This window comes from Phascolarctos cinereus, unplaced genomic scaffold, assembly GCF_003287225.1.
Source record: "Phascolarctos cinereus isolate Bilbo 61053 unplaced genomic scaffold, phaCin_HiC Scaffold_5;HRSCAF=322, whole genome shotgun sequence".
Classification (NCBI taxonomy): domain Eukaryota; kingdom Metazoa; phylum Chordata; class Mammalia; order Diprotodontia; family Phascolarctidae; genus Phascolarctos; species Phascolarctos cinereus.
This window is the reverse complement of record NW_027555958.1, coordinates 302,517,305-302,533,015: the sequence shown is the minus strand read 5'-3', so window position 1 is coordinate 302,533,015 and position 15,711 is coordinate 302,517,305. Positions and strand designations below refer to the sequence as shown.

Genomic DNA, 15,711 nt, shown 5'->3' with positions numbered 1-15,711 from the left:
CAGAAGCAGGCCCTGGGAGTAACTGAATCAGCAGTGGCAGTAGCTGCTTCCATAGCTCTCAGCCCATAGATGATAATGAGGTCGGATAACTGGTCCAAAGAGATTACAGGGAACTCCTTGCTGGCAGTATCAGTAGGTGTCTATTGAATTGTCCACACTCAGATCCAGATTGCAGTCCTGGGTGTCAGTCCTAGTGTGAGGAAGAGCACTAGGACACCAGAGCTTGCAGCCACGGGGGAGTGGGAACCCTTGTCACTTTCTAGGACAGAAAAGAGTGCTTGTGATCACTCATAGACCAGAGCACAGGCCAGGAGAGTAGTAAAAATACCTCTCCCTAGATCATACCACCTTGGGTGGAAGAACTGAAGGTTTATGGACCACCAGAAGTAGCTCTGAAAATAGCTGCACAAAACCCTGCAGCTTGGGAAAGCGTGCCCTCCACCCCAGAATCAAAGACCCACTTTAGCATAGAGTTAAAAGTCAAGAAATAGGCTGGGGAAATGAGCAAACAGCAGAAAAATATCCTGACTATAGAAAAATACCGTGGTGGTGAAGAATATCAAAAAACACATTCAGAAGAAAGCAACAAACAAAAATACTTACACCCAAGACCTCAAAGTAAAATATGAATTGGTCTCAGGCCATGAAAGTATCAAAAAATCATGTAAGAGAAGTAGAGGAAAAATTGGGAAGGGAAATGATTGTGATGCAAAAAAAATCATGAAAAAATAGTCGAGTTTAGTAAAGGAGGCACAAAAGAATACTAAAGAAAATAAAATCTTAAAAACAGAATAGGTCAAATGGTAAAAGAAGTACAAAAATCTAACAAGAAAAATTCCTTTAAAAGCAGAATTAGTCAAATAGAAAAAGATATACAAAAAATCAATGAAGAGAACTCCTTAAAAAGTAGAATTGGCCAGATGGAAAAGGAGATCTAAAAGCTCACTGAAGAAGATAATTCCTTAAAAATTGGAATTTGGCAAGTAGAAGCTAATGATGCCATGAGAAATCAAGAAACAATAAAACAAAATCAAAAGAATAAAGAAATAGAAGAAAATGTGAAATATCTCATTGGAAAAACAACTGACCAGGAAAACAGATCCAGGAGAGATAATTTTAAAATTATTTGACTATCTGAAAGCCATGACCAAAAAAAAAAAAGTCTACACATCATCTTTCAAGAAATTATCAAGGAAAATTGCCCTGATATTCTACAGCTAGATGGTAAAATAAAAATTGAAAGAATCTAACAATCACCTCCCAAGAGAGATCCCAAAATGAAAACTCCCAGGAATATTACAGCCAAATTCCAGAACTTTCAGGTCAAGGAGAAAGTATTACAAGTGGCCAGAATGAAACAAATCAAATACTATGGAGCCACAGTTAGAATAACAGAAGATTTAGCAGTTTCTGCATTAAAGGATGAGAGGGCTTGGGATATGTTATTCCAGAAGGCAAAGGAGCTAGGATTACAACCAACAATCACCTAACCAGCAAAAATAAGTATAATCCTTCAGGAGAAAAAAAATAGATATTCAATATAATAGACTTTCAAGCATTCCTCATGGAAAGACTAGAGCTGAATAAAAAAAAAATTTTACTTTCAAATACAAAACTCAAGAGAAGCATAAAAAAGGTAAATAGGAAAGAGAAATAATAATGATTTCAATAAGGTTAAACTGTTTATATTCCTACATGGGAAAATGATTGTTGTGACTAAAAAATTTTTCACTAACAGGGCAGTTAAAAGAAGTATACATAGACAGAGGGCACAGGTGTTAATTGAATATGGTAAGATGATTATCTAAAAAATAAAGTTAAGGTGTGAGACATAGGAGTGCACTGGGAGAAAATGAAAGAAAGCAGTAGAATGGAATAAATTATCTCACATAAAATAAGCATAAAGGAGCTATTATAGTAGAGTAAGATGGGGACAGGTGGGGGGAGTGGGTGGACCTTACCTTCATAGGAATTGCCTCAAAGTGAGAATAACATACACACTCTGTTGGGTATAGAAATTTATCTTACCCTACAGGAAAGTAGGAGGAAAAGGAGATAAAAGAGAGGGGAGTGATAGAAGCAAGGGCAGATTGGGATAAGTAAAAAAACAGAAGCAAAATATTTTTGAGGATGGGCAGGTTGAAAGGAGAGAGAGAGAGAGTAGGATGAACATGGGGAAAATAGGATGGAGGGAAATACAGTTAATACTCATAACTATGAAATTTTTTTGCAAGTTCCTCTGATAAATGCCTCATTTCTCAAATATATAGAGAACTGAGTCAAATCTATAAAAATAAAAGCTATTCCTCAATTGATAAATGGTCAAAGGATATGAACATGCAGTTTTCAGATGAAGCTATCTATAATCATATGAAAAATGTTCTAAATCTTGATTAAAGAAATGCAAAATAAAATACTGTCTATGTGGTTACCACATCACACCTATCAAATTGGCTAATATGACATTGTATACTGATTCAACCATTCTGTATAGCAATTTGGATCTATGCCCAAAATGCTATACAAACATGCATACCCTTTGACTAAGCAATACCACCACTAGCTCTGTATCCCAAAGAGATTAAAAAACAAAAAGAAAAGGAGTCTATGTATACAGAAGATATTTATAGCAGCTCTTTTAAAGGTGTCAAAGAATTGGAAATTGATGGGATGTCCATCAATTGGCAAATGACTGAACAAGTTGTTGTATATGATTGTGATGAAATGCTATTTGCTATAGGACATAAGGAGCAGAATGCTCTCAGAAAAACCTGTAAAGACTTAAATGGACTGATGCAAAGTGAAATGAGCAAAACCAGGAGAGCATTGTACACAGTAATGGTGATATGTGATCTAAGACAATTCTGAAGGACTTATGATGAAAAATGCTATCCATCTCCAGAGAAAGGACTAATGGAGTTTGAATGCAGATCAAAACATACTTTTTCTTTGCTTTCTTTATTTTTCTTGAGGTTTTTTGGTCTATGTTTTCTTTTACAACATGACTAATGTGGAAATATTTTTTGCATGACTGCACATGTATAACCTATATCAAATCACTTGCCTTCTTAATTGGGGTGCAAGAGGAAAAGGGGGGAAGGACAGAATTTTTTTTAAAAAATTAATTTTAAATATTGTTTTTGCATGTAATTGGAGGGAAATGAAATATTAAATCACTAAAAAAGAAGAAAAAACTTTGAAAAATTAAGGGTATTGATCAACGTAATAAGCACCCATAATTCCAAACAACAATGAAAAACATTCTATCACTTTCTGGCACTTTTGGCAGAAATTAGATCTAGACCAACCTTTCACACTATATATAACTTTCAAATGGAAATAAGATTTAGACATGCATAAAGAGTGACAGCACAAACAAATTAGAGGGTCAAGTAAGAAATTAACCGTCAGGTCTATGGATAGGGGAAAAGTTCATGATGAAACAAAGAATAGAGAGGCTCATAAAAGTTAAAATGGACAATTTCAATTTTATAAAATGAAAAAGGTTTCACGCAAATGAAACCAATGTAGTTAAAATTAGAAAACAAATGGAGGGAAAGTATATGCAAGCAAGTTTATCTAATAAACTTATATCCAAGATATATGAGGAATAAAATCAAATTTATAAGAATAAAAGCTGTTCCTCAGTTGATACAGGGTATGAAGAGACAATTTCAAAGAATGAAATCTCAGTTATCAATAGTCACATAAAATGCTCAAATCACTAACATTCAGAGAAATATTAATTAAAGCAAATTTGAGGTTTACCTCACAACTATTAGATTGACAAAGTAGATTTTAAAAAAGGAAAATTATAAATTTTGGAACATCTACAAGAAAACAGTCATATTAATGCCCTGATGGAGCTATGAACTGTGCTAACCATTCTTGGAAAGCAATTTGGAATTTGTCTAAAAAGTTACTAAACTATGTCTATACTCTGACACAGTCATATCACTACTAGGCCTGTATCTCCAAAGGGACAATAGAGGAAAAGGAACAATTTGTACAAAAATATGCATAGTAGTACTATTTGTAGTGACAAAGAACTGAAAACTGAAGGAGTGACCATTCCTGGGGAATGATGGAAGATATTGTGGTATATGAATGCAGCAGAATACTATTGTGTCATGAGTAATTATGGAAGAGATGTTTTCAGAGAACCTTGAGAATCCTTATATGAGTTGATGCAGAGCTAAGTAAGCAGAATCAGGTAAATAATTTATATAGTAACAAAAAACATTATATAGACACACAACTTTGAAATACATGGAAATTCTGTTTTAACACAATTATTAATCATTATTCCAGAGGACTGATGATGAAGCTTTCTATCTGCCTTCTGACAGGGATGTGATGGACTCAGGATGCAGGATGAGACATGTGGTATTTGGAAATGGCTTATTCCAGGAATTTGTTTTGCTTGACTATGTATATTTCTTATAAGGGTTTTGGTTTTGGTTTTTGGTTTTCCAGTGGTAGGTGGGTTGAAAGAAGGGAAAAAGACATTTTTAATTGAAAAGATAAGTTAAATGAAAAAGTAAAAACCAAGGACTAATTATGTATCTGGATTTTGATAATGTGGGATCCTTTGGCCTTGTTAGTCCATGCAAAAGTTGGGGTGGAAAAAGGTACAGAGATCACTTGTGCTCCTGTCTCTCTGTTGACTACTTAGCTGATTTCCTAGCCTTTTCTTACTCATAGCCTCATATCTTTTACATGGTGTGAATGAACATTTTCAAATTTTTTCATCCTTCAGAAGTAGCAAAATGTTCCATTGAAATTGGAAAAGGACACACCCTTTACAAAGTGCAAATTATGTTAGAATGAGACATAGGCTTAAGTTGGCATTGACACTTCAAGATAAAATTTCAATATAATTGATAATTGAAGTTTATACAACACAAGAGCATTATTGAACTCTGTGTTGAGAAAGCTCAGTTAACATCAAGACAAAATGGAAGTCTACAAGTTCTAGTTTTTTTTTCTTTTAAATGTGACTCCTAATGTAATTTGGACACATTTCATGCTTCATAGTAATGACCACTTATATGGAGAAATATGAGTGAAAAGTTATAAAGAGTTTTGTTTTATGAATAACGCTTTTAATTAAAAAGAAAAAGTCTATTGAAAGGAAAGATCTTCGTAAAATTGTGGAATGATGTGGAGAATGACATAGAATACTTCTTTATTACTATGGAACATACTTTTTCTGACAAAGATCTTTAAGAGATATTTAACCTAAAAGAAGAAATTGCCATTTTTTCATAGTGATACTTAATAATGTGTGTGTATATAACCGAATACTAAATATATTCCACATTGTTATAAATATAATTTTATAATAAACATTTTCTCTTTAAACATGTGTTTGGTGGATTTTTCTTAAAAAGCTGATTAAACAAGTTAATTCACCTTTCTAAAATTCATACTCTAAATCTGAAAGATAAGCTGATTGTAGTTATGAAAAAGTTGGAGTTATGGACAATAAATTTATAGTAAGATATTTTTGATGTTTCCTAATTTAGCTCAGACAACACAATATTAATCATTTTAATGATGGTTCTTATTTTTAAAGTTATACATATAAAAATTCCAAAATAGCAAGAACTGTTTGAGTATTTCATTATATTTAATATACATTTAAGGTTTCTTCGTGTCATTACATAATTGTAAAATTGTAATGAATTTCTAATTTATATTAATAAAATGTATAATTAATTTTTAATGTAGATTGTTTTATGAAATTTGTAGAGAAAGGCATAACTTTTTTTGTAAAAAAAAAAGTGAGGGCATCATTGTCCAAGGTCACAAATCTATCAAGGAGTGCTGTCAGGATTTGAACTCTGATTTGGACTTCTAGCATGAGTCAATGATTATATAGAGTTTGATACTAATTTTAATACTTTAAACATCTGTGAAAGAAAAATAACAAAAATAGCAAAACAGGGTGAAGGGAGAGAAATGGAAAAAGAAAGGCCAGTATGCTTTCTCCACCATGTCCCTGATTCTTGACAACTTCTTTTCACCTAAGACTACTTATAGGGCCAACTCAGTAAGCCTCTCACTGAATAACAGACACAAATTTGAACCTCTTTGTCACACAACTACAGATTTTCACTCTTTATTTTACTCTCTTACCTGCTCATCAGCCAATATGTCCCAGACCTCAGTTCCTGAGTACAGTCTGAAGCCACATGAAGCCATTTTCCCCTCCAATATTCCATGTGCCTATAGATCTCCTGCTTACCAAATGCCAGTGCTATCATCGAGTTCTCTATCTGTTCATTTGGTTCCAATTAGCCTGGCTCCCATGAATGATCCCATCAGTTTCATCTCCCAAGTCATACTTTTAAAAATTCCAATAATTAAGTCGCTCTAACATTGTGCTTAGTGTTTATTCTTTTCTCTCAGATAGTGCTATAAAGCATAGAGATGATGAGACATTTGCGGTAGTTCAGGCCTGTGTCTTATAACTAGAACTCTGACTTCTGCTGATTATCTGAGGATGTTGACTTGGATTTAAATAAATTTAAATCAATTACATTTATTTGTTAAGCTCCTACTATGTGCATAACATTATATCACTGCTAAGAATACAAAGGTAAAAACAAAAATAGACCCCATCAGAAAGAAACTGATGTGTCATGGGGAAATATTATACCTTTGGTCTTACTCTCTCTGAACAAGAGAAAATCTTAAATTTGTGGGGGATACAGGTACTGAGAGAAAATACAACATGCACAACAATGAGCCAATGCAAAGTAAATACAAAGACAGTTCAGAAGCAAGAGACCACATATAACTGGGGAGATCATGAAAGGTGTTGTGTGGGAGATTTCACCTCAACTAAGCCTTGAAAGATATAAGGGTTCTTAATATGTACGGAGGAGAAGTGAGTGCATTTTAGGCTCAAATGAGCAAAGACACAGAAATCAGAGGTGAGAAACTGAATTTGGGGATAAGCTGGTAGGTCAGATTGGCTACAACATAGGAGGTATTAGAGGCAAATATGAAAATCTAAAAAGATAGGTGTGATCCTGACTGTGAAGCGTATAAAATTCTGAGCAGGAGAGTTAGTATTTTGTCCTAAAAAAAACCCTTAAGATTATTAGATCCTGGATTTAGAAGAAACTGAGGTAAACAGAGTTAAGTGACTTGCCTAGTGTCACACAACTAGTAAATGTCTGAAACCAGATTTGAATTCAAGAAGATGAGTTTTTATGACTCCAGGCTCAGCACTCTGTCCATTATATCACCTAGCTTCTCTTTCTGTTTCATATAACTTATCCAAATCTGATTGCTGAGCTATCTGTGGTTTCTGTTCATGAAGAGTGTCTATGTGGAGGGTTGATTGACTAAGGGTAAGATTTGAAGTGCAAGAAGCAAATGAAGGAGGCCATCCCAACAGTTCAAGTGATAGGTGATGGCGACCTGAATTAGAGTGGTGGTTGTATGAATAAAGAAAAGGTGACTGATACAAGAGATGTTGTGGAGGTAAATTCAAGAAGATTCTGCAACTGCTGACAATATGTGGAGTGATGGAGAGGGGAGACTTAAAGATGGCTTGGTTATGTAATAGAAATTTCACATTTCTCCTAGACCAAACAATTTCTTTAAAAAAAAAAAAAACGAAAAATTCACAATGTTTTAAAACAACGGGTCTGCTATGGCATCACTGTTCAAACTGGATTTGGTTAGCAAAAAATAAATAATTTGGTTTAAGAAGTAAAGTTAGCCAAATATCCAAGGTTGATACTTTAGAAAACTCTCCAAATATGAATGAAATTAAATAAGAGGGCAAGCACAGAACATGAGCTGGATTTTCTTGGCCCCTTCCCTAAAACCATAGGAAACTAATCTTAATACAAGCTGCAAAACCCCAGAGGTGAATGGGGCCTCAGAAGTCATCTAATTGACTGTGTGTTGTTTGGGCAGAAATCATGGGATAAAGCTCACAAAGCAGGACAGTGAAGTAGGAAAAGTTTAGTGTTAGTTTGCCACATGATTGCCCTGATGGCAAAGACAGAAAGAAAAGAGGAAATAGTGGTAAAGATTCCATAAGAAAAGATGATACATAGAAGGTCATTTTGGAGGGAAAACAAAAGGACTAATTCCAAGTGATCAGGGAGAAAAAAAAACATTCCTTTCATCAGAAAAACAAATTTTCTAATTTGATAATCACTATTTCATCGAGGTAAACAAAAACAAATTATCTGGACCAAGTGACAGCAGCCATGAAAGGGAATATATAAGAAGCCTCCATGGCAAGTCTTTCAGAATTCAAGTACCTCACTCACCTCTTGAAAGAAACCCAGAAGCTCAACCCAACAACACCATGGTCAGTTCCTGCTGTGGCTCCACCTGCTCTGGCCAGAGCTGTGGCTCCCGCTGCTGCCGCCCCAGCTGCTGCCAGTCCTGCTGCCGCCCCAGCTGCTGTATTACTAGCTGTTGCCAGCCGTGCTGCCGCCCAACCTGCTGTAGACCAAGTTGTTGCCAGTCTGTGTGCTGCCAACCAACCTGCTACCGCCCTTCGTGCTGCCAAACCACCTGTTGCCGCACAACTTGCTGCCGCCGCAGCTGCTGTGGGTCCAGTTGCTGCCGCCCCAGCTGCTGTGGGTCCAGCTGCTGCCGCCCCAGATGCTGTATTTCTAGCTGCTGTCAGCCCTGCTGCCGCCCCAGCTGCGGTGTGTCCAGCTGCTGCCGCCCCAGCTGCTGTATTTCTAGCTGCTGTCAGCCCTGCTGCCGCCGCAGCTGCTGTGTGTCCAGCTGCTGCCTCCCCAGCTGCTGTACTTCTAGCCGCTGCCGGCCCTGCTGCCGTCCCACCTGCTGCCAGACCACCTGCTGCAGATCCTCTTGCTGCTGAGAATCTGGACTTGTTTGCATTCAAAGCATAAAAACAAGCTCATCACTCCCCTTCCTGTTATGAATCAGTGAAATTATGCTCATTAATGCCAATCAACTATAAGACGTGTCACGGAAGACTAATGTTTACTGTCCATGTGGTCCAGTCTTTTTATTTCTCTTGTCTTCCACACAAGCTGTCCATTAACCCTGAATCTGCCAATTAACAAAATAAACCTCCATGTCTTCATGCAGCATTCAGAAACCATTGGATAGAGGAAAACATAGAGTTTTCCATCTAAAAAAGAACCTGAGGGATCATTGAGTTCAACTCTTGTGGAAGAACCCTTGCTACCTCAAAGCTTTGTTGTAGAAACATCCAAAGTGACCCTGATGAATCTAGAACTTAAAGCAATGATGTTTCCATCCCACATTTCTTTTCATCATTTCCTCATGTTCTATTGTTTGTATGTGTCTCAATAAAGCTCCATTTTTCTAATAATGCAAATCATTGACATAGCTCATCATTCCATTGTGTGTGTGTGTGTGTGTGTGTGTGTGTGTGTGTGTGTGTGTTTGGGGGGATGAGGCAATCAGGGTTAAGTGACTTCCCCAGGGTCACACAGCTAGTAAGTGTCAAATATCTGGTCTCAGGGCAGCTTTGAACTCAGGACCTCCTGACTCCAAAGCCAGAGCTCTATCCACTGCACCACCTAGCTGCCCCCATTGTGTATTTTCACCAATAATTTTTGTGCTATTTTCATTTCTATGCAGGTACTTTAAGTCAGACCAGTATATGCAGTGTTATAGGGGATCATAGAATAACAATAACACCTGACACACAGGGTCATTGTGGGAATCAAATAAGATAATATACACAATAAATTTTGCAAACTTTAAAATGCTACATAAATATTAACTATTATTATAGAGTTATAGTAACAATAATAATAAACCATTTATATAACCCTTTTTTGTTGTAAAGTGATTTACACGCTCACATTATCATCATAGATAGAGTCCTATTAAACCTTTAGAAACATCAATCTGACCCCTTCATTGTAAAGATGGGAAAACTGAGGAATAGAGAGGTAAAGTGAATCATAGGGAACCCACAGGAAGTAAGTAGCAGAAATGAGATTTGAATACAGGTTCTCCAAATTGAAATGAAATGCTCTCTCTGCTACACCACACTGCTGACTTAGTTCATGAAGTTCTCACAGCAACCTGTAAAGTTGGTATTGCATCCCTATTTTATAGATGAGGAAACTGAGGATTGGAGCAGAGAAGTGACAGATAAGGTCACACATCTATATATTGTCAAAGGCAGAACTTTAACTCTGGTCTTCAGGCTCCATAGTGAAAATGATTTTTCCATTACATCATGTTTTTGAGTGGGTGTAGCTACTCAGCATAAGATATGGACAAGACATAATTTCATTTATGTAGAGAAGAACCAGGTAAAGAAACTTCCTATACTAATGCATGTCAACACCATGTCTGTAACTTATGGTAACCTAGATCACTGAGCAGTTAAATAATTTACTCAGAGTCACATGACCAGTAGTCACATGACCAGCTAGATGCTGCAATGGAGAGAACATTGGACCTGGAGTCTGGAAGAACTCAGTTCAAATGTGGCCTCAGACACTTACTAGCTCTGTGACCCTAGGGAAACAATTTAACTTTATTTGCCCTGGTTTCCTCTTTTGCAAAATGAGCTGGAGAAGCAAATGGCAAACCGTTCCAGTATCTTTGCCAAGAAAACCCCAAATAGGGTCATGAAGAGTTGGATGTGACTGAAACAAATTAACAACAAAAAAGTCAAAATAGCCCTTTATATATTCAGTGAATTTGATCATTAAGACTATGAAACACCAGAATTTTGAGTAAAGTATCAACTGACATAGGAGATCAATTTTCCCCTTTTAATAAAGGTAAGAACAGATTTGACTCATCATAAAACATTTATTAGACTATGCTGTATACATAGCAAGGATTTCCAGTCCAATAGATCCATCTGACAGCAATAAAGAACTGTTACAGATGCTTATTTCTTGGTTCCATTCTTCGTCTAATTAACAAAGGAAATCATAATGTATAGTTACTATAAGAAATAAAACGGAATTTCCAATTTTTTTTCATCTTAATCAAAGCACTAGCTAGCTTCTTAGGATTGGTGTTGATACCCAGTGGAATTTGTTTCAAACATTTAAGTGTGTCTAGGGAATGGGTGACCTCATCGTTGAAGGTCTTCAAGTAAAGGTTCGGATGTCTATATAACACAATATAAGGAGAGGATATGTTATGAAATACTATCTGATATATCAGACCAATAGAAGCTAATAGAAATACATACAATCCTCTTGATGACTTTCTATACATCTGCTTCTCCTTTTATACAATAGCTGTGTTCTTAAGAGGATGTATATCAACTGAATTTTAGTACTTTGAAATATGGTTACTGTATCAGTTGAAAGCCCTATTGTGAATCCTTCTGCAATGTGAAGAATGATTCCCTCACTTATCTGTAGTGCTAAAATATAGCCCAGCTATATTTTAATACACCAGTCTGATACAATGATACAAAAAGACTGATTTCTTTAGAGTTGCAATTATACTCATGGATATGCATCAGTCAATTTAGCTTTCTTTAACTATATGCCTCTCAACCTCTGGGTGGAACAGACTGAACTAACCCAACTATACCACCAATATTATGTATGTCTAGAACTCCTAACTCCTCTTATAGCATGAAATCAAATCAACAAACAAGTGTTGAGTGCTTCCTATGTACTAGGTTTCAGACTAAAATCTCTGCCCTCCAGAAGCTTAAACCTAGTTGGGAAAATACTTCAATATGTTAATGAATTTGTGATAGCATCAATATGTATACTCCTTCTAAACATACAGATTATAAATCCCAGTTCTGACCCTTTTTATATCCTGTGACTTTTCGTCTTATCCTCACATAAATCTTCCACAGAGAATCTACCTAAATTATTAGGTGCCTTCCTCTTGTTGTGGTTCAGTCATTTAGTCATGTCTGACTCTTTGTGGCCCCATGGACCATAACATATCAGGCCTTTCTGTCCTCCACTATCTCTCAAAGTCTGTCCAAGTTCATGCTCATTGTTTCCCTGACATCCTCCGCCATCCCCTTTTCCTTTACACTTCAATATTCCCCAACATCAGAATCTTTTCCAGTAAGTCCTGTCTTCTAATAATGTGACCAACATATTTAAGCTTCAGCTTCAGTGTTTGGCCTTCTAGTAAATAGCCGAATGAATTTCTTTAAGATTTGACTGATTTGATCTCTTGCTGTCCAAAGGACTCTTAAAAGTCTTTTCCAGAACCACAATTCAAAAGCATTGATTTCTGCAGTTGTAAGCTTTTCTTATAGTCCAGCTTTCATACAATACATTGCTACCGGAAAAACCATAAACTTTGACCATGTGGTCCTTTGTCAGCAAGGTGATATCTATGCTTTTTACCATGCTGTCCAGATTTGCCATAACTTTCCTTCCAAAGAACAAACATCCTTTAATTTCACGGCTACAGTTGTCATCCACAGTGATCTTTCATCCCAAGAATATGAAATCTGACACTACTTCCATTTCTTCTTTTTCTATTTCCCACGAAGTGATGAGACCAGTTGCCAAGATCTTAGTTGTTTTTTTATGTTAAGCTGAAAGCCAGCTTTTACACTCTCCTCTTTTACCCTCATCGAGAGGATTCTTAATTCTTTACTTTCTGCCATCAGAGCTTTCCTCGAAGTCTCGCCAACTGTTGATGGATTGATACACACTTCCTTTCTCCCCTTCTTTTTGTCTCCTCTAGATAGGTTAGCAATCCATCATTTGTTGAAGATGTTAGCCATAAGTTCACGAAAAAGTTTAAATAACATTTTTACTACATCTATAATTTCATTGGTTATAAGGAATTTCCAATTAGGAAACTCTCTCTACCAAGGTAGATGGGTATCTGCTTTGCAACTGTTAGCCTTGGGGAGTTATCTGGGACATTGAGAGATTAAGTGGCTTACCCACTCTACCACAGCCAATATATGTTAGAGGTGAAACTTGAACCCAAGTCTTGCTGACTCCAAGATAAGCTGTCCCTCCATTGTTAAAGGGAACACTATCACATCCCCTCAAGAAAAATAAATGAGAAGTTTATGTAATAGTTCAGGAAAATAACGAAAGAGGTGCAAAAAGGCAGTAAATAACGCATATAAACTGTATATACATGGACATGAGTCCAGAAGAATAAGACCAAATGAGACTGAGGTGAGCAAGCAAGTCTGTACAGAGGAAACAGGATCGGAGGTGGACTTTAGAGGAGAGGGAGGATTTCCATAGCCTTGGAGGGCAGATTATTCCAGTCAGGCAGAAGTCTACAATTAAAAACAACTCAGGAATTCAGGAAGTGTCTAGAGAAAAGAACTACAACTATTTCACTGTAGAAGAAAGTTCATGTTGTGGTATCTAGATGAAATAGACATCAAAGGTGAAAGGATATTCCAAATGATGCTTGCTTTGAAAATAAGTCCAAGTAAATGACCTACTAGGAGACATATGACCCTAGGTCTTTCCTAGACTAAAGACATGCAACTAGACTATTAGATATGAATAATGCTGATTAATGTTTGGGTGGCAATTAAGGAACACTTTGAAGTCAGAGCATAAAATTATGACTCCAGGGTAAATGGGCAAAGGAGAGAATTTAATTTCAGTGAGGAAATAATGGGGTTTTTTGTTTTTGTTTTGTAATAAGTTTGGGAATGCTTCAATGACAGCCTCACAATTATCTAACCAATCCGGTGCTTTCTTTTCAGGAGACATAATCAAAAACAAGGAAAAGGTCCTGGATTCTGGGGGACTGACAACACCTGGTCAGGTATATAAAGGGTCCAGAACAAGATAGAGCATCCAGACCTGAAAAACTAACTCTTCTGTCTTACCCAACCCAAACCAGAACTAACCAACACCATGGTCCACTCCTGCTGTGGCTCTGTCTCCTCCAGTTGTTGTCAGCCTTCCTTTAGCCAGTCCAGCTGCTGCCAGCCCTGCTGCCCACCCAGGTGCTGCCTACCAGTCTCCTGCCAAACCACCGTGTGCCGCCCAGTGAGCTGCGTGCCCAGGTGCAATCGCCCTATCTGTGACACCTGCTGCCCCCCTCGCTGCTGTGACCCCTGCCGCGTGCAGCAGGGCTGCTGCTGCCCCATTTCCTGCTGCCCCACCTCCTGCACAGCCGTGGTGTGCAGACCCTGCTGCTGGGCTTCCACCTGCTGCCAGCCCATTTCTGTGCAGTCTCCCTGCTGCAGACCCCCCTGCTGCCAGCCAGCCCCCTGCCGCACCACCTGCCGCTCCACCTGCTGCCCCACCTGCTGATAAGCATCTATGCCTCCTTTGAGTCAACCAAGTCAGAATGAAAATATTGTCTAATGAGCTGCCAATGTTCATCATTACATTCTTCTACTCAGGGAGTACCCAGCTTACCCAGGCCTTTTCTGTGCATCAAATTACAAATTCTCAGTTCTCCATGCACTAGGACTTGTGATCAATTTCTAGCAGCAAATGGCTCATTGGCAATGACCTAAATGGACTTTCGAAGTTCATCCCAACAGGTGCTGACCTTCCTGTATTCTCACTGGCATTCTGAGTCTCAACAAATCTATTATTTTCCATAAGGGGTCTTCTGTATAGTGTTGCTCATTTGTTTTCAATAAACATATTCATGACATAGCAAATATTCTTCTCACTCTAAATTCTTCATCAATGTGTGTTTCACTCACTGTGCTTTAGCCAGAACACCATTTGAAGAAGATGAGAAGTCATACCTTTTAAAGACACAAAGGACCTGAGGCATTATCATCTTGTCCAACACATTCATTTTACAGATGAGCAAACTGAGGTTTAGAAGGAGGAACAGACTGGCCCAAGATCATGCAGAGGCAGAATTCAAGCTTAGGTCCTCTGACTCCAATTAGAGTGCTCTTTCTTCTATACTATATTTACTTTAAGATTCAGAGAATCATCAAAAATCAGGTTTGACATTATGACATTCAGTATTTTGTTGTTCAGTCATTTTTCAGTCATGTCTGACTTTGAGTGACCCCATTTGCAGTTTTCTTGGCAAAGATACTGGAGTGTTTTTACCCTGTTCTTCTCCCATTCATTTTACAGGTGAGGAAACTGAGGCAGACAGGATTTAGTGACTTGACCAGGGTCATACAGCTAGTAAGTGTCTAGAACAGATTTGAACTCAGGAAGATGAATCTTCTTGAAACCTGGCCCAGTGCTCTGTCCACCGCACCACCTAGATGTCCCAATATTGAATATATTCCCATATAACCTCTCAATGGGCATGCCCCCCTGCAATTCTTTGAGTTTTGTTTAATCATCCTTCCTTTTCATTCCCCTCATTAACTTGGGGGAAATCTGAAATCAAACCCAGGATGAACCTAGCTGATATTACAATGAAAATATCCAAAGGCTAAGAAGCATGTATTATTTTTTTGTAAAACAAACAAACAAACAAACAGTAGAATATAATAGCCCAGAAAGTTAATTCTGGGCTGCGTGGAAAAATACAGCCTCCAAAGCTAAAGAGGCAATAGTCTTCTTGTACCCTGAAGTTCACGCCATTGTGGTGATCAATCAGGACCATAGATTTAAAGCTGGAAAGGGCTTTGGAGGCCTTCAAGTGTTACTCCCTTATTTTACAGATAAGGAAACTGAGGCTCAGAAAGGTTAAGAAGCTTACCCAGGGTCACATAGCTAATAAGTACTTGGGATGAAATTTGAACCCAACTCTTCCTGACTTTGAGTTCAGTTCTGTACCCACTACTCTACAATGGGTAGA

General features: G+C 37.5%; 1 protein-coding gene across 1 annotated transcript; it reads left to right on the top strand.

Moving 5' to 3' along the window:
* Window positions 1-8,338: 8,338 nt before the first annotated feature.
* Window positions 8,339-14,237, top strand: LOC110215907 (uncharacterized). The gene is made up of 3 exons (XM_020997760.2): window positions 8,339-8,861; window positions 12,685-12,688; window positions 13,871-14,237. Exons 1-3 carry the CDS (start codon window positions 8,339-8,341, stop codon window positions 14,235-14,237), a joined length of 894 nt encoding a protein of 297 aa, XP_020853419.2.
* Window positions 14,238-15,711: the final 1,474 nt, after the last annotated feature.

Bases quoted from the DNA above. Each gene is read 5' to 3' on its own strand.
- LOC110215907 (XM_020997760.2), top strand. From the start codon at position 8,339: ATGGTCAGTTCCTGCTGTGGCTCCACCTGCTCTGGCCAGAGCTGTGGC.